General features: G+C 36.3%; 2 protein-coding genes across 2 annotated transcripts in view; both read left to right on the top strand.

The window, feature by feature from the left end:
* The window catches only part of LOC134848661 (uncharacterized), a 12,670-nt gene extending 7,140 nt beyond the window's left edge, over positions 1-5,530 (top strand). Inside the window, exons 3-4 of the mRNA XM_063866178.1 lie at positions 4,750-4,983; positions 5,223-5,530. Coding sequence (XP_063722248.1) covers positions 4,750-4,983; positions 5,223-5,530 — 542 coding nt within the window. The remainder of the gene's footprint in view (positions 1-4,749; positions 4,984-5,222) is intronic.
* LOC134847719 (elongation factor G, mitochondrial-like) overlaps positions 1-27,931 on the top strand; it is a 540,091-nt gene that overhangs the window by 149,467 nt on the left and 362,693 nt on the right. The gene's annotated exons all lie outside the window — the stretch shown is intronic.

Here is a 27,931-nt window from a genome sequence, read left to right as displayed (position 1 = left end):
GAGGCCAACAAAATCCTTTCATCCATTATAATCGGTTTTTTTTTCTTTTTTGGACAATGACAATGAAAATAAATTATAATCGATTTTTTTCCACTTTACTGAGATGCAAACTTCAACGCACATAAAATCTTCCCTAAGTTTTAAATTTATGTTGGTTACGTTGGTTACTTGTTGTTAGATTTAATTTTTTTCTGTCTAGTTTTGATATTTTCGTAACTTTTTTATGTTACTGAAAAACTGAATTTTGTTCGTTTCAACAATTTTGTTAGTTTATTAGAAAATTTGGGGGTGAGGGGGGTAAAATTAGAGGTGGACTAGTCTCCCTTCCCTTACCCCCTTAGCGTTTGTCCATTCACAACAACCCCCCCCCCCCCCACGTAACGGGGGGGGTTCAGGTGGGGGAGTGGGCGGGTTCAGGGGGTGTTCAGGTGGGAGGGTTGTTCAGGTGGGGGGGGGGGGGGGGCTGTTCAGGGGGTGGGGGGGTTAACTGGGAGAGCAAAGGGGCAAATGTTGGGGGGGGGGAGAGCTTAAGGCTCTTTTCCAGTTCCCCCTTTTTCAAAATACCGAGTTTTATGTATGTATTACGTGTTATTACGGCTAAATGCGTGATGTTACGATGTAAGTATGAAGAACAAATCTGTTCACAATTGTCGATTTGCTCACCACGCTAAATTTTATTGCATTATGATAACGTTAAATAAAATTTTTGGATTTGAATTTGAAAGGGGGGAAACTGGAAAAGAGCCGAGCTTAACAGAATTTTTTTGCAATTTGAGTTTAGGTTTAGAAATGAATTAAGCCGTACAGTCGCTTTGCAAAGTTTCCGCATAACTCACTTGATAAATGCAGAAATTCTTGCAAAAATTTGCCCGACGCGCGAAACAAAAATAAAGGGGAAAAATCCTTTTTAATGTGATTTCCTACTTATTTTAAAATCCATTATAATGGATTCCAAGTGAAATATAATGCATTTTGTTTTGGCGAGAAAAAATGGATTTAAAGCCATTTTTAGTCCAATTTTGTTGTCTGAACGTAACATGAGAATCGATTATATTTACAATATTTTAGACAACGAAAATCCATTATAATCGATTTGTTTTCACTTTTCTTAAATGCGGGTAATCACTAGATATCATTTCAAACTTCGTTGAGAGCAATGTTTTTTTTTATAGGTGTCGGCCGCTTTTTAGGTTTTTGTCGACCTTTTTTTAGGTCAACCAATATGATCTTCTGAGTTCCACTGAATTGTTAAAAAGACCGTATTTCAACTACAATTTATGCGCCGCTAAAACAGGCTGAAAAAAGCGTTTTTAGACCGTTTCGTGGAAAATTTAAACCAAAAAGTTGAGTTTTTTGGGCGCTTGCTCCTCCTAGATATTAGTAAATTAGTATATATTGACACCCAAGGCGCATGATTCAGAAAAAATTTAGGTATCAGTCAGCCAAAAATGGATAGAAAATGCCCCCCCCCTTAATTTGTTGCTGGGCCAGATACTTTTTTGACAATTTCTAATGTATTGCGCAAGATGTTCGCCCAAACTCTTTCCGGTCGTTTTAAAAACAGCTATAAATGTCCGATCTAATTCTCATAAAATGTATTTATTAGAAATAATTTGTACGAAAACTCTTTATTTCACTAAGTTGCTGAAATGCTTTTTCCTTTTTTGATATATGTCTAGAAATAGTTTTCATTTTGGCCAACAGTGCTTCGGAATTTTTTCGGTCAATTTCTAAAAATAATTGCAGAAAAATCTCATATTATTGCGGTGTTCTCCAGCATCCAAAATATTGATATAAATAGTTGGTAGTTTTTAGGCGAAAAATCTTTGCCTCAAAACCTGAACTTTTCTTCTTCGAAATTTAATTGGTCACTTATATAGTATACAATAAATCTTTAAAGTTCAAAAATCAAGTACCGCTCTTTCACCGCCCCTTTGAATGGACTAGATTTATTCGAGCGAGATAGAATTCCCCAAGAATATTGGGCGGACTGTTTACCGCGAATTTGACCGTTCAGCTCCGGAAGGCAAAAAACACTGGTATTAACCGAATATAATCATTATATATAGAAATGTCTTCGAAGATTCGAACAGAATAAATAATTTTAATTTCATGCTACTGGTAAACAAACGCTATTTTAAGTGGATATGTAATCTTGGTCATGTTGCAATGAAAAAAGATAAGCGCATCTCATCGACCAAAAACATAGCCTATTCTGGTATCATTTTCAAAATTATCAAAAAAGTAAATACTGATTGTGGCGTCTCATACTAATCATGTCATTCAGTATTATCCCTTTACGAATACTTTTCTGTAATTTAGTTAAGGTTGCTCATATTTAGGTATAAGGTGTTTTAAGGAACTCAAACAGAACGAAAACTCAACAAAACTGCTTGAATTGAGGCAAAGCCATGATAGTTCCGATTGCCATCTATATGTTGCTTTTGATGCAGATTTTTGCAGAAGCATTGATAACATTTTTTTTGAAAATTTGAATTTTTTGTTTTTTCTTGTAAAAATAACTTTAAAAACAAGGTGATATATCTGCGTCTGTTAATGAGAACTTGAAACCATTAGCATCCCTCAATTCACTTAAACTCCAGTAACAAGTCGAAAAATAGTCGCACAGGTTTTATCTTTGTAGATGAGCTCAGGACATCTTTATCTTTTTTTAGAAAAGAAGTTGAATCTTGAAGAGAAAACTTATTGAGGAGAAACACAGTGGTGTTTGCAGAAATTTTTCTAGGGGGAGGGGGGCGGTTTTTGAAAATTTTATTGACCTTTTATTAGGTCCACCAATTTGATTTTCCGAGCTCTCCGAAAATACTACAAGGACGCTGTTTTGTCAAAAAACAAGTTTGCGCCGCAGCAATTTTTTTTTAAAAACAGGCCTTTTGAAAAATGGATCCCACTAAATTATACCACGCTACTGAGGAGAAATATTTCATTACTCTCGTTGAAAGTCGAAACAAAATGTTTACACAACGGCACACCCGAAAAAGTAAATACTATGATATGTAAACCTACTGCTACATTTTGAAATACAAAAAACCTATTTCAGCTAGAGCTCTACTTTGAAGTTAAGATAAACCGGATCTTTCTAACTCTCCCTTTTGATACCTAGTAACGAATTGTCACCCCTGTAATGAAACAAGACTGCTCATATCAGGGCAAAGCCCTGAATGTTCCGACTGGCTTTTAAGATCTATGGAGCAGGAATAACATGAAAAAATTAAAACTAATAAAAATAAAATGAATTTTGCTTTTTTAATTAGAGATCTTTTCATCCAAATCATCCCCCCACACGCCGTATAAAGTACAGAGTGATAAATAACGCTCGTAGTAACATATCATTTATAGCAAATAATCTTCCTTCAACCAATTTGGACCGATTTCTACGACAGATTAAATCTCCGCTGACGCGTTAATAGCGCGAAACACATCCCGCGTTAATAGTCTCAAATAAGTCAAAATAGCGATCTTTAAAGCCCCATAATTTTACGAAAAATGATCTCAGGTGAAATATCTTTCAAAAGTAAGCTCAGGAGAACAATACTTTTCAAATGATATAAAAAATTATGTTAAAAATGGCTACTTAAAAAGTCAAAACTTGTCTGAAGAAAAAAAAAACCCACACCGAGTACAAATATTCCGTTACTTTCGTATCGAAAGTCGGAACAATAATACAACGGTTAAACATCTGCAATTTTTTTTACCAAGTAACAATTTTTTTGCAAAAGGGGCTGGAGAAAGTTAAAGAGATCCAATGAACCTTGATTTCATCATTCATGGTGCTATACTCAAGCAACCTTAATTTCAAAAATAACAAATCTGTTCTTTCATTTTTATTTGCTAAGCCCTTCAGTTATAGTTCAAAAAATTGTTGTAAAATGATAAACTTCTATTAATGAAACAGAAGTTTATCAAATTTTAGTTGATCGCACTTTTTTTATGGGTATAAAAGCCTTTGACATGCACTTAAAAACAATTTACAGAACAATTGTTTTCGACTGATGTCAAGAGAAAACGGCACATCTTAGAAAACATAGTCGATAATACCCCGGAAGTTCTGCGAGTTTTCAGTTTACTGTTAAACAAATGAACGCAAACTCAATTTTTCCCCAGTTTTTCAACACTTTGGAACAACAGTTTTTGCAAGCATGAGCAAAGTTTTTGGGGGAACCGAGATGAAAATGATCTAGGCTACTCTTTATAGCGATTTCAAACGTTTACAGAAGCCATAAAAATCAAAGTCTTTGGTATTTTTCAAATGTTGCATAAATTTAACAACTAGCGCGTACTAGTCGCGCAAATTACTTTGGTCGCACAAAGTTGTAACATATCCATTTTGAGCTGCAATGGTTGCAAAATACCCGATTTGGGTCGCAATGGTGGCAACATAAGTCCCCGACCTCGTCCCTGGTCAGAATCAGTGGGTTCATTTTAAAGACATGTGGATTACTAGGACAGAAAATCGATCAAGTGGCAAGGAAATCGGGCACTATAGCCAGAAAATGAAAAAACCAGGTATTTTCGGTGCGCAGTTTAAAATTTTGGAAAACGGTGCAATCATGAATTATTCACCACACACAGCTTGGGTTCGGGAGGACTGCAAGCAACCACGGGTAATTAGACACAATGGTCTCGCTTTTGTACCGGATCCACGGGTCTATGGAAAATGCCGCCCAGCAGCCCTTAAAGACTTTATTGCTTATAAACACTTACCCAGAGTAAAACATCGTGTTTCAGTAAAAAGCCCAAAGCAAGACAAACCAAAACAGGCCACCAATCAAATGGTACCCGAAATTCAAAAGACGAAAGTCAGCCCGAAAAAACCGCCTCCAAAAAACCTGGAACAAATTCTTTCACAATCCAGGAATCGACGAGTGTTAGGACATGACGGCCTGTTCACGGGGAACACCCAGAAAGAAAAAAATACCGCGGAAACAAATCAGGACATCTCTGCCAAAGGGCAACCAACTGGCAAGCAAAACCCAGTGAATCAAACTTAAAAAAAGCAGACTCGCAAATACGGATATCTAATTTGAATGCGATACGTCTATCTCATTATCGGATACGGAACTCAATCGCAAAACACCTTCCCCTAAAAAACCAGCTTCTAAAAGACTGGACACTAAGAAAACACCATAGGATTTTAGCCAATAATGTCGCCGCTCCATGAGGACTCGTACTTGGCAATGCTATACCGATAAGCACCATAGAAGCGCAAAACATAGACAACCGCAACGTAGTCTGTCAAATAGATGTAGTCCCGACACCAGAGGCAGTATCAAAAGATACAGGCAGCGCCACACCTCAACAAGAATCTCAAGAGGTAATTTCATTGTCATCCTCAGTAGAGCGCGTGGAGATCCAGTTGGAACCAGTTACACCGGAGAACGTTAGAGCCTCCAGCCAACAAAAGGACAATGTCCTCAAAACTCCGACACAAGTGTGCGAACAAAAAGACTCGCCAACATCAGCTGCTCAACAACAGAGGGCAATCAGCTCGAGGTACGTCATTGATTGACCACCACAAGCCACTACTCCTGATGCGACTTTCTTGAAGAGTTTTGACTCAGCGATGAAAATTTTGAAAGAAATCTCACCGATCAAAAACTCCATGACGTTTCAAAGAGAGAGAGAAACAACATCGAAAAACGCTGTGGACAACCTATCTTCACCAACGGACGCTGCGGATATTCTGCCAAAAACATCAACCGAGGAAAAAACCGAAAATAAGCGTAATTTTCTTTTCAAAAAAGGGGAGTGTTATCCAGTGGATAGTAAGAAAACTCAGCTTATCAGATAGTTCATACAGGTAATAAAGCCAAAAACATATTATTATGTTGATAGAATTCCTCGGCGCTACATATACATACATAACCAGTTGGTATATTTACATATTCTATAGAGATCTGTGATAATACGTTATTAGTAAACCTAACTCATTATGTACTAGTTCTTATGAGTTCTGACTCTCACATGCTTTCGAGGTTAGTTCAAAACAGAAACAGATTCTCGTTTAACAAACTGAATTTAAGTTGAACAAGCTCTTCTTATTTCGAACGCCATTCAGAATCTCAATCCAGCTTACGCTATGGTCATTCCGTGGGTATAGCAATGATCTAGGCTACTGGGAGATGAAAATGATATAGGCTGCTCTTTATAGCGATTTCAAACGTTTACAGAAGCCATAAAAACCAAAGTCTTTGGTATTTTTCAATTGTTGCATAAATTTGACAACTAGCGCGTACTAGTCGCGCAAGTTACTTCGGTCGCACAAAGTTGCAACATACCCATTTTGAGTTGCAATGGTTGCAACATACCCGATTTGGGTCGCAGTGGTGGCAACATAAGTCCCCGACCTCGTACCTGGTCAGAATCAGTGGGTTCATTTTAAAGACATGTGGATTTGAAAATCAAACGATGCCGTAGATAGAATTGACCAAACATCTCTTAGTCATTATTCATTATTTTGCAGAGATATCCTTGTAACGCACTCAAAGTTATGCATCATGATCCAGTTTCAAACGTACTATATAATGAACTGATAATAGTTTCACCGAGCTACTAATGCATTGTTTTGAGTGATCCACTGCAAATTTTATGCTAAGCATCAAATACAGCAAAAACAACCAGCAAAACGATTACGACCTCAGCAATAACAACTGGTTACGACTTATCTCAAAACAACTTATACCATCATGCTTTCAAGTTTCAGCTCACCATTAGGTGAGCGTTACAAGCAAAGAACGCTCTATTTATAACTAGATCATCTTTTTTGCAAACTAATACTCACGTTTCCTGTCATTTTAAAGTTAAGGTTAAAAAATTGAGCTGCCTGGTATATAATATCGAGAGTACAGTTTAAAGCTATTTGCGCACTTAGTGCGCAGATCTTGCGCTAGCCCGCTCAGAACTGTGCATTATGGGTTCGATACGACTTCACACAGTGCAGTCGATGATACCTAGAAAATAATTAGGTGTTCAACTCATTGCCGTTTATAGAAAAGAATTATAACGAGTCAAAGCAAACAACTGTTGTAATTAATGAGAATAGGCCGCATGTGATTTGGATTAATTTTGCCCGTTATAATTATTTTTTGAATGATACCGCTAAACCAGTCATTCTAACAAATTCTAAGGTCAGCTTATATCACAGCTTGTCTCAGGAAGCAGGGCAACAATGTTTTCGAAATGGCTTTGCAAGTAGAATAATTCGCTTTTTAACTTGTAGCCTTTTTCTTATCTAAGTATCAGATGAATATATTTGTTTCAATTCTAGAGCCTGCCATAAACTAAGAGCCACGAATCTTCTAAAAACGTTTTCAAGATAATACAAACAAAGAATTGCGTCTTAAGAAACGAAGAATTCATGAGCTTTGCGCCCAATTGATTCAATTGAAAAGCCCTTATTTCAACTGTATTGTATTATCAACTTGGTCCATTTTAATCTGAAGGGTGAGAATAATTGCAAACTTTGAACATTTGGTTTCATTTTTTATGCAAACACAATATCAAAGCTTATAATAAAACGATACAAAGTTTCGAATATTTTTTCAAATTTTGTAGCTGATGATTATTATCCCAACCAAAGACCCGGGTTGACCTCCATACACCGAAAATGCTTATCATACAATTCCATACATCAAGTGTATGGAAAAAATGCTTGTCATACAATTTTCATACAATTTTGAAAAATGATAGAAGAAAGGTTTAAACTAATTTCTGCGGCTGATTGATTCTAATAAAACAGTCGGGTGATGAAAAAATTGAGCTTTTTGTTTTTTGAAAAAAACCTTTATCATACAATTCCCATATATGGAAATTGTATGATAAGCATTTTTTTCATTATTGATAAAGTTTTCAGAAATCTTTTGAAAAGGTTTTTTAAGAAGCTGTATAAAATAGAAAAGCGGCTTTGGCTCAAGGTAGGTTGTTTTTTCTGCGAAAACAGCATTTCAGTTTGGAATGAAAAAAATGCTTATCATACAATTCCCATATATGGAAATTGTATGATAAGCATTTTTTTCATCATTGATAAAATTTTCAGAAATCTTTTGAAAAGGTTTGTTGAGATTGCACGTTTTATGGGATGGGCTTTGACGTAATTTTTGCCTGACTTCATTTTAAAAAAGTGGTAATCATACAATTTTCATAAATGGGAAACTTCTAATTTTACAATATCCATATATGGGAAAATGTTTATCATAGAGATTTCATACAATTTTCTGTACGTATGGAATTGTATGGAATTGTATGACAAGAAGTTTCTCATATATGGAAATTGTATGATTAGAAGTTTTGGTCAACCCGGGGATGTATTTTGAAGAGAGTCAGCGGACGCTCTCCTTTCAAGGATTACTTCCCTCGCCAACCAAAGGATCCCCTTTGGTACTTTATTACGGTATCAATTTCGGCCAACTGACCCTGAAATCTTTCTAAAAGCACTAGACTAAGTTTGAGGGATAGAAAATTCTGAAAAAGCGATATTTTTGGTCAAGCGATATTTTTGGTGATATTTTTTGAAAAGTACTTAAAAACGGCAGTGTTGGCCTGCTTTTTTCAAAAAATTTTCTGCACTGCAGAAATTTTATTTAACAAAAGAAGTTTTTATTAGTATTTTGAGAGATCTTGGGAAAAACAATTCGATTAAAAAAATCAACAAAATCCCCATGATTCTAACCCAAGCAGGGGAAACCGGAATTTTTTGTTAAGCGTAGGTGCGTTTGAACGAGAATTTCAATGAAATATTTCAGCAATGAATAAAAATTGAGCTCTGGTAACCCTTACGACTGTTGTTAAAACAGATATTTGCGGTTCTGCATGTTAGTAACTTGGAATAATTTTCTCAGTTAGTACTTCCCAATACCCTTTTGATGGTTACGTAGCAGTATTTAGGCAACCGCGTATTCAGACTCGTCAGTAAGCAGACAAATTATGTATTAACCAATCAGAATCGAGACAAGGAAGAAATTAATAAATAATAATTAATTATTTCGTAAGTTTGCTTTCTCATCTCGATTCTGATTGGTTAAAACAGTTTTTGTCTGCTCACTGACGAGTATAAATACGCGGTTGTCTAAATACAGGCCGCACTCCCCTTTTGATATCGCATAACTTGTCTGCTTTGTCCCATGTACAATTTTTGAGATTTTCTTCTCTAATGTCTTTTTGAGAAAATGGTTTTTTTTCTTGTTCAAATTCACAGTTTGAAATTATTCTACGCCTCTTTATCATCGTTGGTTTCTGAAGAAAAATGGATAGTTCATTATCATTTCATGTATTGTGGGTTTTCTCACTAATTGGACAGAATAGTTGCGCAAGCGGAGCATCATGGGGTACCTGTCAAGTTCATATGATGCAAATAGAAGATTCTGAAGTGATTGCAGACATCCGGTAAATTCTTTTCATCTGATTTATAATGAAATTTTTTAAAAAAAGTTTGGGTTTCTTAAAATATCAGAAAAGCGTTGAAAAACGTTCGCGCTTTTATTTTGTGTTTTATTGGTTATACCTCCCTTGCTTCTATTTCATCCCAGATTCGATTAAAAACAAAAAAAAATGTTTTCATCACATAATCGGATCAACAGGAAAAAACAAACAGTAGCAATAAAGTCATATGACATGGGGTATTCTCATTATGATGGTCTCGAATGCTGGAAAAATTTCAACCAATCAAATCTTTAAATGTTCTCATTGGTCAAATGATTTTCGCACAAAGTCAATAATAACAGAAACCAGTTTCGGGTTATTATTTGTCTGCTTATGTTTTTGTCGGCTTAGTTGCCAGATCTATAAATCGTTTTTTGCGAGCAATCAAATTTCTCGGTCCGTAGTTGCTACAACAGTCTTAGCAATTTAAAAAATGCAGCCGAATTGAAGTTTGTTTTTTTTACTTCGCTTGTATTTTCATCAACTCTAATTTTTAAAATTTTTTTTTTTCAGCTTTTATCTCCTTGTTTATTTTCATCAGTATCGGCTTACTTTTATCTCCTGGTTTGTTTTCATCAGTATCGGCTTATATTATATCTATTTAGTAATCGTCCCTGATTGCATCGTTTGATCATCGAGATTTTTTTGTTTTATTTTGTGTAAGTGTGTGTATATGTGTGTGTGTGTGTGTGTGTGTGTGTGTGTGTGTGTGTTTGTTTGTTGTGAGGGGAAGAAAGACTTTTTTAAAATTTTTTGATTTTTCTTCTCGGTATGAAGGGTTTCTTCTGAGATTTTTTTTCTGTTTGGTTTCAGCTTGGAAACTTTATTCCGATGATTTTTTGCATGTTATCGCCGGCCGTAGAATTTTTTTCAAAGATCTTCATTAAATTTTTTTTATTGATTGGTATAGTAATAAAACGTCGATATTACTTTTTTGCTGATGATTTTTCGGCTTTCGGTTTTGCGCTCGGTTTAGCTTTCGAATTGAGTTTACCACCTTGGTTTCAGTACTTATGTGGTTTTTTTGTTTGATAAATGTGCAGTAAATGTACATTTTACAATAATATTTTGCCGAGCACTTTTAGTTGATAGCAGTTTTTATTGCCTGTCGGCTCTAATTCTGTCGGGTTATTTACCTAATATTTTGTTTTCAACAAAATTTCGATAATTTTGGTGAGATCATTACAATTTTGCCCCTAATTTTTTTCGTCGATTGCTCATTTTCAACCACCTTTAGAATTTTAAAAAAATGGATAAACTTGAACATTAAAAAAAAGGATTTTCATCATTTTTGTTTGTCTATTTGTTTTTTTCTGCGATTACACTCATCGAAGTCTCTTCAATAGTTTTTTAGTGTCTTGCTGTTTAAACCCTATAGATGTTGTACCACAAGCGGTGCGAAGCTCAGCTTCGCGTCTGTAAAAAACAAGACTACCTGCAGCATGAAAACCGAGTTCCAAATTGGAATTTATGGTTTCAGAATAAAAAATCTCGAAGTTTTTTCAAAATTTTTCCTGAAATTTTTGGAGAATTTGTTTGTACTGATTTTTTTGTTTGTCAAACAATAAAGCCGAGCACATTGCAAGTCATTAGAAAAAATGTAAATTTTGTTAATAAGTCTTGGGGCCGTTTTGAACCTTCCGTCGAACAGTATTATGCCATTTTTTGGCAATTTTTTGGCAGTATTTTCAAAACCTGGATCATTAGATTGGTTTTAGTCGCAAGATAAAATTGATTTTCGCTGAAACTTCGTTGAAGGTTTTGCTGTACAGTTCGTGCAGATATAAGCTGTTTTGTTTTTTGTTTTTCCAATTTTCATAACCGACATTCTTGAAATTTTAAATTTTTTCCATTGCACCTTTGATCCGGCATTATTCAAAATTCATCTGCTTATTATCTAGTCGGTCAATTTAACACTATTGGCCTGAATCATTAGCTTACTTTGAGATGTCTCTGAGATTTTTGATACTCAATTTTGATTGGCTGAAAATAGGCCAAAATAAATTTCAAACCGTCCGTCCCTCATCATGGGGAACACCACTATATGAAACATACATAATAATCATAATACAGTGCTGATTTAAACTATCCGGACAAAACGAACAAAACTTGAGTTTTCAAACACGTTTTTCTCAAATTGGGTTAAGATTAGACAAAAAGTGAAGAGAACAAAAAGTTGCTTGGAATTTCATTAAAATTGATTTGGTATAATTTTTTCTCCAAAATTCTTAACCAAAATTTTACCCCAAAAATGGGTCATTTTGGTTTTTTTCAATTAATCAAAAACTATGCGGAAACTACTTTGTTAATTGATAAGAAAATTATGTCACAAAAAGCCTCACAGCTTATTACACAGCTTATTATTACACAGCTTAACGAAATTTAAGAAGAGTTAAATCTCCAAAAATTTGCGCAAATTGTTTAAAACTTGTTTTTAAACAGAAAATCTGGGTTTTATATAGAAAAAATCCCATTTATTGACTATCAAGTAAAAATTTTTTCTCTTATACTGGTTTTTGGAGATTAAACTTTTCTTAAAATCTTTTGGGCTGCTTAAGGGGCTTCTTGTGATATAGTTTTCTTATCAATTAACAAAGTAGTTTCAGCGTAGATTTTGATCAATTGAAAAAAACCAAAATGACCCATTTTTGGGGTAAATTTTTTGTTCAGAATTTCGGAGAAAAAACTGCACTATATTAATTCTGATGAAATTCTTAGCAACTTTTGTTGTCTTCATTTTTTGTCTAATCTTAACCCAATTTGAGAAAAACGAGTCTGAAAATTCAAGTTTTGTTCGCTTTGTCCTGATACTTTAAATCAGCACTTTAGTCACTGGTGATAAAACAAGGACTCTTATGATCCAACAGCAGAAATGGCCTAAGAGCAGAAAAACGGACAAAAATTGATTTAAACTGGCAAATCGATAAAAAAATTATTAGAGTTGTCAATACTACTAAGGAAATAGCAAAGTATTCAGGAATTGAGTTTTTCTACAGATTTTTTTTTAAATCTTGCTCAATTTATTGCTCAATTTAAGCATACTATTTTTGTTTTTGGTAATTTTGACAATTCTAATGCTCGTCTAACCGATTAGCTTAAATAAATTAATAGTTTTCGGTTTTTTTGCTCTTATACCATTCGGCCTCTATAGTCACTTTAGTCATACCCAAAGAAGAAATCGTATCTGACAAATATCCGACACTGTAAGAAACCGTATGAGGTGAGGATGTGGCTGTTAGAACGGCGAGGGAAACCAGAAAAACAGAAGATATATGTTTTCAAAATCTGACAAAATGAGGAAGAAAAAATCTGGCAAGCTCAAGTTTGGCGTCGGTTCGGGCCGGTCAAGGATTTTTTCGAGGGACAGGGCGGAATTCCGTAAAAATTGGAAGGTTTGATGACAAGATTTTCAAAATCTCCCAAAACGCCAGGGACAAATTTTATTGAGATATCTGAATCATGAAAGAAGCATCATGAAATAAAGAAGAAAACATTCAAAAGAAGTATCTGGCGTAAAGCGGACAAACGACTAAAACGAATTGTTTTGGACAAGAAAACCCGAGTTTGAGGATAGCAGACACGATTTTTTATTGTTTTGGGAGTTGCTGAACAAAACGTTCACCGGGGATTCTGATAAAAAAAGACCAAGCAGTTCAATATGTATTATTTGGGCGCAAGCAGAGAAACATTGGAAATCTTGAAAATTTTCGCTGTGTGAGGATAGAATTGTCAAAAAAATGCAACTTCGTAACCAAAGATTGATCAGTAGTGAGGGATATGTTCAAATTGAATATGAAAAACGAGCAGATCAAAAGTCAATTGTGTATGGAAGTGCTGGATCCACATGACACACTGGATTTTAAGTTTTCGTGATAACTGTGATTCGAAGTGCAAAAGAGTGAGCACAAACCAAAAACGGTGCCATAGTGCAAAAAATTGATCAATGTCATAACTGTAGGAGTTTTTTAAAATCAAAACGCCCGGCCGAGAGATTCCCGAGAGATATTATTGTTTGCAAAAACTGTAATAAACCAGGGCAATCCGCATAACTCTGTAAACCAAACCGGAGGGTAATAATAATGACAAAAATTCTCAAATTGTAGAATTCACAAAAAACGTTGAGAAAAAAGTCGAAGTCGAACAGAAAGAAAGATTTCAGATTAGCTAGCTTCAAAATAAATTCAAAGAAACCAATTCCGAATGCCCAAAATGAATGAGTTCTAAGATAGGTTCATAATTGCTACAAGTGGTAACACCAACTAACCGGAAATAAAAAGAAAAAGGAGTTATTCAAAAATTTAACACTTTAGCGTAGTAGAAGAAACCTTACGGGAACGATTCAAGACCCGGTCTTATAGTGTCGGAGACTATTCGAGCGAGTTTCAATGCTACTGGATTATTAGAAAAAACATCCAACCGGAACATTACTCGTGTATGTGCACAATATAATAATGACAACCGGAGTTCCGAAAAAGAACGCTAAGGCCATGTAGTAAGCCTTCTAACGAGAGTATATATATGAATACCTCTAATTGTGTTAGTTGAAAGCTGACCTCACTTAGAAAGCCAGTATTTTCAGAGCGTGAGAACTCAAGTAAAATTGTATCGTGTCCCGGATCCTAAGGGGGGGGGGGGTCCTTCCTAAGGGGGAGGGGTCCTCACCTAAGGCAAAATCCTAGGAAAGAGGTCCTTAATTTTTTGGAGGCCCCCTATCCTAGGATTTTGTAAAAGAACGCAAGTTCCCACCCCTAAAGTAAAAGACCCCCTCTTTAGGATCTTGTTAAGCTGAGCTTAACAACCGGGACCCGATACAATAATTCCTTCTAATTCCCTTTAAATCGGTCGCTTTTCCCGCGATAATTAAAGTTAATCGTCCTAATTCCCGAACTTTTCTTTTTCGTCCTAGTTTCATGTGGATATCGTTTCCTGGCTTTCTGTCTTTTTGTCGAAGATTTGTCATGCTAATAAAAATTTGATATTAAAACTCAACCAAAGGATTTCACACATTTGTTTGAACAAACACTTGGTTTGCGTCAACTAGATTATTTGCCTGAAGCTATTTATGTTAAAACAGTGATTGAGCACAATACGAACACTTTATTAGTGGTAAATTGGTAAAAAGCAAAACAAGTTTAAGCCGAAGTTTAAAAAGGACGAGCTGAAAAAATCATCTCAAAAAATATTTTGGTTTTCTTTGCGCTGTTCTTTAGACGGTATTTCTTCTGAAGCTTCCAATAAAATAAAGGGTTATTTACAGGGGGACGTTCACGGACTCGGCTACTAGAAGCTTCTTCGTCTTCTCGCAGTTCTGTTTCTGAGTAGTGCCGCTGTAGAAATCCCCAATACGGAAGTTAAAATTCGGGCAAACTGTTACAATGAGTTGGCCCAATCGGTTTCCTTGTAAATGTCTTCTAGAAATGCATTATCTTTGGTGGCTTTATGGCCAAAGCGAACTGTCGAAATCCCGCCGAAAAGAAGAAAACATTTTGAGTCGAATGGTGATAATGCAAGTTTGTTTTGTTTCACTGTCATATTGGTGTGACCTTTCGAAACTATATTTTAGTTGTGCGCTCTCATTGTTTTCCAGTGAATAAGGTGTCCCTGAAGTTTTGGTGGACCAGTTCTCGCTGGCTGTGCACTCCGTTTTACTCCTTTGGCACTCAATTTTTGAGTGCCTTCTAAACAGAACTAAAATTAATATTCTTTCCTAGAAGGCAGGGGATAATTTCATTTCACTTCAGCAATTCAATTTCTACCAACCAAACTCATATAATCAATAAAAATGCTGAAGACTCTAAAATATGATAAAAAACGAGGAAAAGAGAAGAAATATCTTTTAAGATAGATTAAAATTTAGGTAACATTGTATAATGTTGCCTAAATTTGCTAAATGCCCATAGTTTATTGCAAAAAAATAACGGAGGGAGGGAGGTTGGTGATGGTGCTGGTGATTTTTCTCTGTAAAAAGATTGGAATGGGAGTGGAAGTTTGGCATATGTTGGAATTTTTACTTACCATTTAGGGCGACCGAATTTATTTTCGGTTTTAGGTCGATGAATTCTCTGATCGCCTTCCCACCAGTCTCGTCTTTGAACTTCAGCACAACTTTTTTCTTGTTGGTATTGTCAAACCAGAATTGGTCCACATCATAATTTGAAACGTCGAAATCAGCTTTTGTTTTTTTTTCAAGGGCATTGTTTCATTATCCCCCGTAAAAATTGTTTGCGTCAATATTGAGGATGTAGCTTGATGGTTCTGAGGGCGAAAAATCGTCGAGGTAATTATTGTTTGCTTTGTAAAATCGGCGCGCGTAAATTGGACGACATGCCTCCTTGTATCATTTGCTGCACAAGGTCCAGATATTCACGATCCGTCAAGAGTTTCAGGTCGGTCTTACAGACTTTTAGAAAGACGTCCCCTGAAATGTTACTTGCCGTGAAGTAACAACGCAATCCAGCCCGTAAGTTCGATAGCAAACTTCACGAAAAGCTTCGAAAACGGAAGCAAGCAATAGAACATCTGTAGCCAAGTACAAGTCGTGGTAATCACCGAGTGAGCCACACTTCATTTTTTAGGGCATGATTGAAATCGCTTCTTGAAACACTCACATCCCCTCCTGTTAGACTATTTTTCCATATTGATCGCAGGGGAAGGCAAGTTTCTCTGATTTTTTGAATGAGTTGAAGTATGAGTATGGGTAATGCCCTTTCTATTTCAACATACTGACTTTTTCAGATGAGTGGCCAAGTTTTTCAAAATAGTTCTCCAGCAGAAAAAACTTTTTGTTGGGCAATTCATCGACAAGTTTTGCCAAAGGTGCTAGCATAAACCTATACGAATCGATGAATCTCAGATTTTTGTAGAATTTTTCGATTTTTCCCTTTTTTCCGTGTACGTTTTTATATAAACTGAGATTGTCACGATGGATATTTTTCTTCAGATGCGGGTATTACGGAAAAAATGTTTTCCGAATTGTTTTTTTTGCCAGCGTTTTGAATATAAAGTGTAGATCATAAATTGACAAATTACAAGCTACCACTGGAATGTAATTTGTTGTTTTTTTATTAACGTTACACTCATTGTGTGCCCAACCCAGGAATTTGTTGATGTAATGGAAATGATCAAGTACCACTTGATCCTTGCCGGAAAAATCGTTCTCGCATATCCAACAAATAGTAGCACCTTCCCGTTCCTGGTCTATCACACCGATGAAAATGTAATAAATTTCCTTTTTTGTACTTAAATTTGTCTCGCTAACGATTCAAGGGAGCTCTCATATCCAACAAATAGTAGCATCTTCCCGTTCCTGGTCTATCACACCGATGAAAATGTAATAAATTTCCTTTTTTGTACTTAAATTTGTCTCGCTAACGATTCAAGGGAGCTAATTAGCTCTTCCCTCACATTCGGTCCTCTTTTCAGCTCAAATTTTAACTGGTCTTTTTCCCAAATTCGATTACTGCTAATGCGTAGCCGCACGATTGATGGATTTCAATTCTTTGCTTGCTAGATTTTTTGCGATCAGGTTGCCGTCTGTATACTGGTAATTGCAGTGACTCCAAATCACTGGGTACGTACCAATGAGCTGCTAATTTTTTGAACTTGTGGTCATCTTTTCCCGGCTTGGGCATTGTGATGACGACATCTTCGTCTTGGTAGCACAGTATTTGATGTCTTCTCAAAGTTTCGAATGAAGAGCATGTGTGGAAACATTTGCGGCAAATCTCAGATTGAAATGGGTGCACTTTGTGCCGCACGTACTCGACCAGTTTCTGGAGATCACTTATCAACACATAATGATTTTTTGATCCATCTGTCTGCAGCAACAAGTCCACAATCAGGCTAGCACTGAATCTGCTTGTTACTCTTATGTGCAACAATTCGCCATCGTCGAACCTGAACAGAAAAATAGTATTTATACTTAGCTTTGTAATGAAATATAAAGGGTGTTTGGATAGGTGAAGAATGTTAATGAGGGAATTTTAAGATTTTTCAAAAGGTAAATAGAATTTGCTTACCGGAAGACGTTGATTTGACAATTGTTCAGCATTTCAAATCTGTCCATATCCATCAGACCCATTGGCATTTCGTATCCTCCATTGATTTTCACAATTCCTTCTTTGTCGAGATTGTAGGTTGAGACTTGGTTTTTCTCCAGCCACCGTCTAGATGTGGGGTAGAGGGCCGGCTCATTCACATTGTGATATGCGGCAGCAAAACATTAGAAAAAGCAACGGTCATCATCTTTCGTTTTGATATTTGTGAGCAGAGTAGAAGCAGCGCTGAGTGCGTCAGGTAGCTCGAGGTAGGATCCTGCTCTTATTGTGAGAAAGCCGCGAAACTGATTTGCCATTTTTCAATTCTGTCAATAATCCTTCCGCTACCATGAGAAGAGAACGAATTGACTTGGTTGACCATAAGTCCGGAATTGATCCCCAGCTATTCCCTCGAAGTACACTGTCCATGTCTTAGTTTTCAGAAATAACATGGTCCTTTCGAAGTTTCCACTGTCCCCGTCTTGCATAGTGGGAGCTTTGATCATTCCCATTTCCATGTGGAATTGCACTTTGTTCAGACCCTCTTTGACCCTTTCCAGTATGAGAGCATCTATTCCCTCCTTGTTTTGCATCATGAATTGAAGCAAATCCATTTCTTCTTCACCAACTTTAAGATCGTATCAACGCAATTTGCCTTTGAACGCCCTTTCTGTTGAAGCAGCGGAAGACGTCATCTCGATGCCGTCCCAAACTGGCAATGCGTGCTTCTTCAGCAAATGTTGTTGATAGCTTTCCGCGGTGAGAAATGTTGTATGGCAAAAGATACAATGTCTAATGGAAGTCATGTCATGTACCAGCTTGACGTGCTCTCGGGCTTCCGACAAACTCTCGAATGATTCGAGACACTCATCGCAAACAGTTTGAGGAGGAGAGTGAGGAAGGATTTTGTGAATTTTTGCTCATGTCTTCTCAAGTTCCTTTTAGAGCTCAGTATTTTTTGCGATAGAAGTAGAGTTCCGCATTATTTGTTGAAGTTACTGAAGTAATTCTGAAAAGTTTTAAGATTGAAGTAAAACTGGTTATGAAAAAGCAAAAACGAGAAAGGACTAGGACTAGAAACAATGCGGGTAAGGGCAAGTAGAAGCCATTAACGAGAGTTATACTTCGCCGTGAACTTGACAATAAGTTTTTTCCTTTCCAAAAACAGGGGTTATTACAGCTTTAAGCTATAATGTCTCATCACTTTGTTCAAGTGCAAGGCTTTTGTTTAATAGTAACTGATTCATTTACAGCCTCTAGCTTTTGCTGTTAATTTTTAGGGGTAGCGACAAATTTTTTTTATGGTTTGGCAACTTTTAGGGGACTGGTTTAAAATTTCATTTAACATTTCAGCACTAAATGACAAAATGTAAGGCTTACAATGATTCAGATTGAGCGTTAAACTTTTTCTGACTAGTTTTAACTGTGAAACATTAATTTCCTGATGATTTCAAGCCCAGCATCATGAGCAAGTGTATTTATATATATATATATATATATATATATATATATATATATATATATATATATATATATCATATATATAGTTATTAGAACTCTCGAAACTGTAGTTTTCTCTTTTTTGGCGCATAGCAAGGTGCATTTAGAGTGGTGGCTTGAATAAAATCTGGGGTCACTGATGAAACCCGAGCATCCGAATTGGAAGTTGATCGTTCCGGAGTTGAAACTGCTCCCCTAACAAACGACTCGGGAGACATTGCTGTCGGAATATCCCAACACGCTTCGCGCTCTGCATAATCACGAATACATCCCTCCTGATTTTCATACAACGGCCTTGACTCGCAGTCACACGCGAACAGACTTTTTCTGGGATACTGCTCTAGCGAGGTTGTGCCGTTTATCTCAGTCTTTTCCAATGCCGGATAGCTTTCGTGAATAGTGCAACTCTCGTACATTCGTTTTCGATTCTGCCGAAATTGATCGATGTGATCAAGGAGGTAGTTCGGTAGCAAAATATGACTTTTTGTAGTCCATTCCTCGTTTTGATTCCCGTCGTTTTTTCGGGGAGCCAAGACATTGAACGGAATTGCTGTAGACGGAGAGACTCTCTCTTTCTGTTGATGGATGACTGCAATCGACTCTCTCGTGTATGTTTGGTAGATAATTTTTTTGTCTCGATCAAACACTGATAATATTTGTAAAGGACTAGTCATGACTTGAAGATGTTTTAAGTTTTGTTAAAATAAAATGACTGAACTATCGAAATAAAATTGAGAGAATGAAAAATATGAAAAGTTTTTTTAATAAGAATGAGATCATTAAAGGGGTGGTAAGATTCAATTAGGTCAAAGCTAATAACTTTTTAGGCAAGGCTATCAAATTTTATTCATTCTTTTATGCACGACGCCTGAGGTCATGTTAGGAATGAATGGGAAAACCTGATTTTTTAGATTTATGTGATAGCTCTATTATAGTGGCTACTTTCGAAAAGACTCAAGTTCAAGTTTTCATGATAGTTTGCCAGACATTCTTTGTCATGCTGTTAAAGATTCATTACCATGATTCATAGCAGTCATTAAATTAACCGTCACAATAAAACACGCTGGAAAAATTTTAGAGTATAGCTTGGGGAAAAAGTAACCAAATACCCATATAAAAAGTGGTTTATCGTTAAAGATATTATATCCTTAGTGATAAACTTTTATCATTATGGCTTAAAGCGCTCGTAAAAGTTAACACCTAAATTTTTACTTTCGGAGAGCATGATCTGTCTCGTATACTGTGATCAGTCTTTCTTCATTGTTCCACACTAAAAACCAGTTGGTTGTTATTCATTTATAATGTACTCTTCTCTTGAAACGGATGTTAATTATTTCGATGATTTTCGGGATATATCTTGGATTGATAAGCGTTTAGTCAGAGTCGGTGCAAAAAGATTCGCACAGACCGGCTCTTATGTAACTATCAAATTGTACAAAAAAGACAAAGAGAGAACTTTCAAGTATCGAAAAGGAAGAACCTTGTCAACTGGTGAATTCGCTCTGGTGAATCCTTGTCGGACAATTATACAACAATCAAAAGATTGAAGAAAGGAAAAAATTGTGACGTGACTGAAAAATTTAGAAAAAAGCGAAACATATCTAAAAAACTTTCAAGCTCGTAAAAAGAATGCGAAAGTGAAAACGATGATAACTGTCGGGTTGTGTAACATTATTTACTCGTTATTCTATTGAAACTGCAAAGCAATGGTTGAAGCAAAGTACGAGAAATCCTTTGATTATTTCAAAAAATTCCGTAAAAAGTACAAATTTTTCATCCTGAATCATGAACCTAACTTCTCAGGCTTTGCTTCAAAAGCAAGTTTTGCGTTATCCTCCCACTCGAATAAATTAGGTTTTTGCAGTAATTTGATTGACAACGAAAAACATTATCATGTGCTGGTCGAATTCACAAAAAAGACTACCGATTTACTAAACAAGATGACATCAAAAGCTTTCGTTGTCCCTTGTCTTCTCTCTACTTTCAAATACTTAGTTTTGGGTTGCTCCAACTATGAATTGTCTGGCCCTCTGATGGAAGAATTGAAAATTGCTGTGAAATATAAATCCATCGACAACCTAGATGTTAGTGGTGTTCCAATTCGCAGCCGATTGCCTCAAATTTGCTTCGGTTCGCAGACTAAATCTGTTCAAAGTCAAACTGACATGACTACTTACGTAACAATTAAACGCTTTACTAATAATTTGAATGGTGAAAATGCTGCTGAGTTTTCTTGACTAATTGATATAATTTTAAGTGGGTATGGTTTTATGAAAATTGATTCAAACACTCTTTGTTTGTAAAAATTATCATGGAAAAGAAATTCAAGTTTTAAATTTGCTTTTCGTTTGCTCTCTTGTATATCAAAAAATGTTACTACACAAGCAGGAGGCGTTATCGAGGAGCGTAGCGACGAGCAACGCCGGTTAGCTATTGCATGCTAAACCAAATGGCTTTGCTTTAATATTTCGAAAAACTTGATATGAGTTTTTTCGCGGTTCAAATAAAACTGTAGAAAAAAGAAAATCTGTTGTTGATAAGACTGAATTTACCTAGAGGATCTGCAAAGAATATCTGTCCTCCAGCTTGAGCAAAAAGCAACCAGTGTGTTCCGATGGTGACGCACTCATAATCATGAACGTATTATTGTTTGTGTGTTCCGATGGTTTTACTGTACAAAAGTGTGTTCCGATGGTTTTACACCAGTGTGTTCCGATGGTTTTACTGTACAAAAGCGCATGCTAAATCGGCCGGAAAAATACCTCTAAAGAGATGTTTCAAATGTTTACAACGGTTAATAAGTTCCAGGAATTGAAGTTTATCCTTGTCTAGCTTTGGTCATAAGAGAGTTTTTGGTGATTTTTTTTCTACCAGAAACAATAACTCGACATTATTAGCGAGACCTGAGTCAATTTTGATATCGACCGAAATAGTGCAATTGGTTAATTCAGGATGAATGAAATTGTGGGAAGCCTCGTGAGTAAACGTGAGATCAAAAGCCATAATATAATGATTATCATAATTAGCGAGACTGATTCGATGACTAGTGTTCAAAACAAAATTAAGAACCTCAAGCATATTGTAATAAGTTCTTCTATTGTCTGATGTTGAGATGGTAGTTCCGGTATTGGTCAGGCCGTTTCTGTATACAATGATCTCATTCAACCCAAACTTCTTGTAATGAAAAGGGTTTGTCCTATTAGTACCCAAACATGTTTCGTTTATGCTCATTGCTACTATCGTTCTTTGAACAGGTTCTTTTGGGAAAACATTCTTTTGTCGCCAGCTTTGTACTACTGCAGTTGCGAGAAAAGTTTTTGGTACTAGTTCGATGTAATTGTAAATTGCCGGGTTCTTCAACAAAATTTTTTGTTTTGCTGAGAGAACATAGTCAGTCACAGTCATCTTTCTGACATAGAGATTAGCTTCGATTATTTGAACCTTGTAGTGTTTAGCGGCATCTTCAGATATGACAACAAAATTATTAGGAGAACGTCTATGGGACAATTTAATTGTCACACCGCTAAGTAGGTGCTTGTCACACGATAAGAAGTCGCAAGCAACTTTACCAAATAGCTTCAGCTCGTTCGACGCCGGAACAAGATCTCTACGCTCCGTAACATCCTCAGCTCTCCTTCCATTACCGTCAATAGCTGATGGGTTTTCTTCAAAATAATAACCTTGACAAGCCAACCTTGTTTTCTTGGCATCATTACCGTATGAAAACTTGGTCTCAATAAAGCTTTGATTGGCAAAATTAGCGTTGGTAGTTGATATTTTCTCACCATTCAGCGACAGTGTACACTTAGAAAAAAATGAAGAAAAAGGCACGTTAACAAAATACGGCGTATTTCTGTTTTCCGCCTCTATAGCATGTGTTTGAAGCACGGTTCCATTGTTTCAAACACTTCGTGCATTTACTTTCAAACGAAAACGTTGAAGATCAATGAAACTTTTTCTGTCGCCGAGTACTTCAAACTCCAGCGTAGGACCATCAGGAGAGTAGGAAGTCCAATTTTTTGGGTGAAGGCCTTTTCAAAAGTGACACGTAAAGGCGGTTTTTCAAATAAGTCCAACGAGCTGTGAGTTGCTTGACTCGGAATTAAATTAGAAATCATTTTTAACCCTTGCAAAGAAATCGGAGCGACTTCTCTGTGCAGTTCGGTTTCTGGGAATGACGCGTCTCCTTTTTCGTTTTACCACCGTTGTTCTTTTTTTTGGATGAGTTTTTCGAGTTCTACTTCCTCCTCCTACTTGCTTTTTGATGGTTTTTCTGACGGTGCTCTTGAGTGCCTGCTTAGGGCTTTTTCTTTTTGTTGCAACGTGTATCAGTTCTGGAGCTGCCTAAAGAAGTAGTCCTTTTCCGATCTTTTTTGCTGGTGGTATCACAATTTTTCGCGCCAATGAAAGTGCCACTCTTCCTATTCCCGAGGCTAAAGCACCAAAGCCACTGCTTCGTTGTCCATAATGCCCCGAGAAATGTGGTAGGTTTGCTTGGTTGTGATAATATGAATCCATATTAATCAAAAAATAAACTTTTGAATTTTGAGAGTCAGAACAATTTTTCCCATCCAGCGAAAGGAAAAGTCCTCCAGTTTCTGTGCACAAGTTCACAGAAATATTAGAAAAATTGTTGACCAAAACTTTTTTAAAATCCAAATTACTGAACACTTTACGATGGTTCGGTTCAACTGTACATGCGTAACCGACCGTTTTTCGCTCGACGATTTGTATCAAAAACTTGTAAGAGGGGTGCTTTTGTGTCTCCTACTAGTTGATAAGGAATTATGTCCAGGTAAAAAACATAAGCTGAGTACCGGCACATAAATCAACGTGATATTCAGCAGCAAGATCTTTTTAATGAATGTGCTATGTTTCGAGCTTGCTTGTTTGTAACCTATGATAACCATCTCCATCTCTGACGCCTTTGAATCCAAGTAGACTAAGAATTTGCGGCCTTGAAAAAGTTATACCTTCCCAATAATGCAGCCATAAAAAAAGATGCTTGGTTGTTAGAATTAGAGAAATTGGATTACGTAATAGATCCGTCTTTCGACGGATCTCATCCAGTATTTGTTCAATGCTCGTATACTCTCTTTTTGTTAGTTTTGCTGTTTTTCCAAGGTAAGGCCTGGAGATCTTGTCTTTCTTAACTTTCATGCTTGCTATAATGTGATCTTTTTTGTAGTACACAATGTTGTTGTCAGTTACGTTGTTTATCTGAGCGGGTAAGGTAGTTTCTGTAACTGCTACTCGCCATTTACCTTGAAAATTTATTTCTTCACTTAGGAGATTTTTCAAGTTGGCCAAAGTGTTATCTTTAAAAACGTTCCTTGATGCAGATGAAACTAGGGTAATTGTGAAGGAAGGGGGAACGTTATGGGTGAAAAGAAAAAGCTGGAAGTGCCCTCAGTCAGAATTGCTTACGATTTCTCCTTCTCCAGAACGCGAACTAGTTCAGACACATAAAATTTCCCTCAATCGGTTCTCTGTTAGAATCAATCAAAGTGTATGTGGGGGATTTGGTGTTGGTATGTCAAAAACTTCAAACACTTCATCGGTGAACGAGTGTTTCTAACCCTTGTAAAAAGCTATGTCTACTTTGGCGAGTCTAACATAATCACCAACATTGGACGTTGAACTAATTTCAATGACTGTTCTGCTCTTAATGAAATCAGGCGAGGAACATCTTTTTAGTTACTTTGTTTGGTGCAAAATTTGTGACACGATTTGTTCTCGAATTAATTGCATTGACAAAACCTTGCAATTTGTCAATGTATGAGTAAGTCCATTTATCCTCCAAGTACCTATAAACAAGACTTTTTCAAGGAATTGATTTTTCTCTCAGCGAATGCAGACTTTTTCTCGCTCTCTGTGCTTTATGTTTTTATGCCTTTCTTTTTACATAATGCTTCGAGGGACCGTTTAAACTCTGTGCCCTTGTTCACGCATATTTTTTTTTTGGTTGTTTTGTCGTTATCATTAGTTTGAACGCTACTTTGATTTCAAGGGTTGCACTCTGAGATAGCGGGACAAGCAGTCAACTGCAACAAGCAGATACTTAACGTCATGGTTGTACTGGGCAAGTTTATCAACAAAGGCCAGATCTAATGACCATATTTCGTCGATATCGTTAACTATGACTTTGAGTCGCGGCATTATTCGGATGACAGTTCTAAATTTTTCCTGTAAGCATGTTCAGTATGAAAGAAATTGCTCAATTTTTTTTCGCGAAAATTTGGTTGCTTTTATCAAGTTGTTCACACTACCAAATAATGCGGGACCTTTGTAACTGTATTTAGTTTTGAAAAACTTTTCTTCAATCTTGGTAATTTTCCCATTGTTTTGTTTTCGCCTTCGTCTTTTCTGACATTGGAGAATCTGAATCGTTTTAGGGCGTTCCGTACGAGTCAAAGCCTTCTTCTGACTTTTTATCGTTTTTGGTTTCGAGTTTTTCTATTGTCGCTAATGCTTTTTCTTTTTTGCTTTTTACTTAAGGTTTCTCTTAAGGTTACTTCTCTTAATTTTTTTTTGCCAAGTGGGGGATGTTAGGCGTGTTCTTGAGGGTCCGGGTTCTCGTTCCTCTTGAGCGTTAAAAGACGCTGACTGAACCGCGTGTTTGGCATTTCGAATTATTACCAGCTTTTCATTCAAGTTGAGAGCAGTTAAACTGATAATGAACGCCGGATTGTGTAGTTTTTTTGTTGGTTGTTGTATGTCAAATAAAAATACTGCCGCTTTAAGTCATGTTGGTACTTCATCTACATATATCACCTCATTGTCATAGTTTATGGTTACTCTTTCTGATTTTTTTATGATTTCAAGTATGGTTTTTGCTCTAATACGTTTTTTGTACTCTAAAACCCGTAACTGTCCCAAAAAACTTTCGGTCTGACTATCGTTTTTCTCTTCTAATATTTCATATTTATCTTGTTCGATCTTTACTTCTTCATCGTCCGTTAACAGTTCAAGCTGTTCTTGTTGGGGCTCAGCAGCATTTTCCGTAAATGTTTCCTTCGTTGCAGTAGTCTTACTAGTTTGAGGAGGTAATTGGGGTCTAAGCCGGTTAAGGTTGATTAGTTGAGCGTTTTTATGTTTAATTGTATTATTGTGGAGAACACGTGCAGCATGTGACTGCTCTTTAACTTATAAGTGTTTCGGCATTAAAATGAATTCTTCAGCAATCATAATTAAGATGTGACGTACTTGTAAGAAAAATCAAGTATTTGCCGCACTAAATGAAAACCTTCTTTACTCAAAATAATCGCACGTTTTTTGACAACACAGGGTTTTGGAGTGATTAAGTATTTATATGCTGTCTCGAATCGTTCGATGGTTGCAATTTTAACGGGTACGTTTCCATTGACTACATTGAGCAAATATTCACAAATAAAGGTTATGATCTCGCGATTTGAAGTTTTTCTAATTAATCGTCTTAGTTGGTCAGGTGTCAGTTGTACCATATATCGCAGAACAGATACGGTTTTTTTTTTCATATGTTTTTGGAGTAGTTTCTGCTATAGACAAGGGTAAATAAAAAACTGTTGGCCCAGGCCGTGTGATATTTGAACAATATCTCAAACAATCTGATGTGCGCGGGTCCAAGTTGATTAGAAGATGTCCAAAAGAGTCTCTCGTAGCAGCTTCTCAAAAATTTTGATACCTTCAAGTGTCTTCCTAAAAGATCTAGTTGCTGAACGTCACGAGGTGATTTGAACATAATGATGTGTGAAGTGTTCAAATCAATCGTACGCGACCATCGACTTTGTTGAAACAAGTTATGCTTAATATATATTTTATATCTATCCCTCTATGTCTACCCGCTGCCGCTAATCTAACAAATTCCTTGTCATATAGATGTTTTCACTTCGAATCCGTTGAATTTCTTGAACTTCACAATTACTTCGCGAGAAGACACTTTGTCTGCGAATGCAGGTTGCATATCTTTGTAAAGATATAGAACGGTTGCAAACTCACGATAAAAAGTATTTCCCATCAAAAGTTTGATAAATAACTTAGTTTTCCAGCAACAAAAACTACTTCAGACCTTGGCAAAGTTACAGTGTTACAAAAATTGCTTGATTTTTTTCACTGCTTGTCTCATTATAAACAAACTCTGTTACTAATGTCGCGTCAGGTTCATCTTCTGCTGCTGCTGCTATTTCTGATATTTGAGATCTGATTTATTCTACAGACTGTGTTAGACTTTTTCTCACTGTAAAGGAAGCTTGTAAAAAAACAGTACAAAAAACAGTCGAGCACATAAGTTAGTATTATGAACAGTACAAAATTTCATAATGTATGAAGTCTCTGTCGTTTATGTCGTGCTTTCCAAAAACAAAGTTTGCTGGATTATTTGCAGTTTTTTCATAGCACAATATTTTGTTCACAGAATCCTTCTCCTAATCTCATCTGGCAATTCACTGCAGTTTAGATCCATCTGAACTCATGGCTGACGTTTGGGTGCTAGGACTACTTCGGAAGATATATTCCTAATTGCTGGCTAATATTTCTGATAAATTTGAATCTCTGGAAGTATACAAATTGATCAATAACTGGAAACAATCTCTTTCATGTAGACAAATCTTCTTCGGAAATTATTATTTACTGCTTCCTCTGAGCAATTTGGCCGCTGCAATCAATACGCTCAATTCTTTTTAATGAATTTTAATATCACCTTCTGGAGTCATCTATGCTCAGAGCATTGAATTTGGTGATAGGTATGTCTCCACTTTCGCTGATCTCTCGCTGTTGTTAAAATTTCAACCAATCATAAAAAACCTTGATTTTATTCAGGGCACAATGATTCCTGGAGTTGTAATGAGGCATATGTCTATTGCAATTTGGATAATTTTGAAAAGTAAGCTTTCAACCCGAGGGCAGCCCAAATCATCTAGGTTTTCAACCTTTCGGTCCAAATACTTAGCCAAAAAATCTGTCTTTTATTTTCCTTTAGC

Source organism: Symsagittifera roscoffensis, chromosome 6, assembly GCF_963678635.1.
Source record: "Symsagittifera roscoffensis chromosome 6, txSymRosc1.1, whole genome shotgun sequence".
In the NCBI taxonomy this organism is placed as follows: domain Eukaryota; kingdom Metazoa; phylum Xenacoelomorpha; order Acoela; family Convolutidae; genus Symsagittifera; species Symsagittifera roscoffensis.
This window is presented reverse-complemented; position numbering and strand designations above follow the sequence as displayed.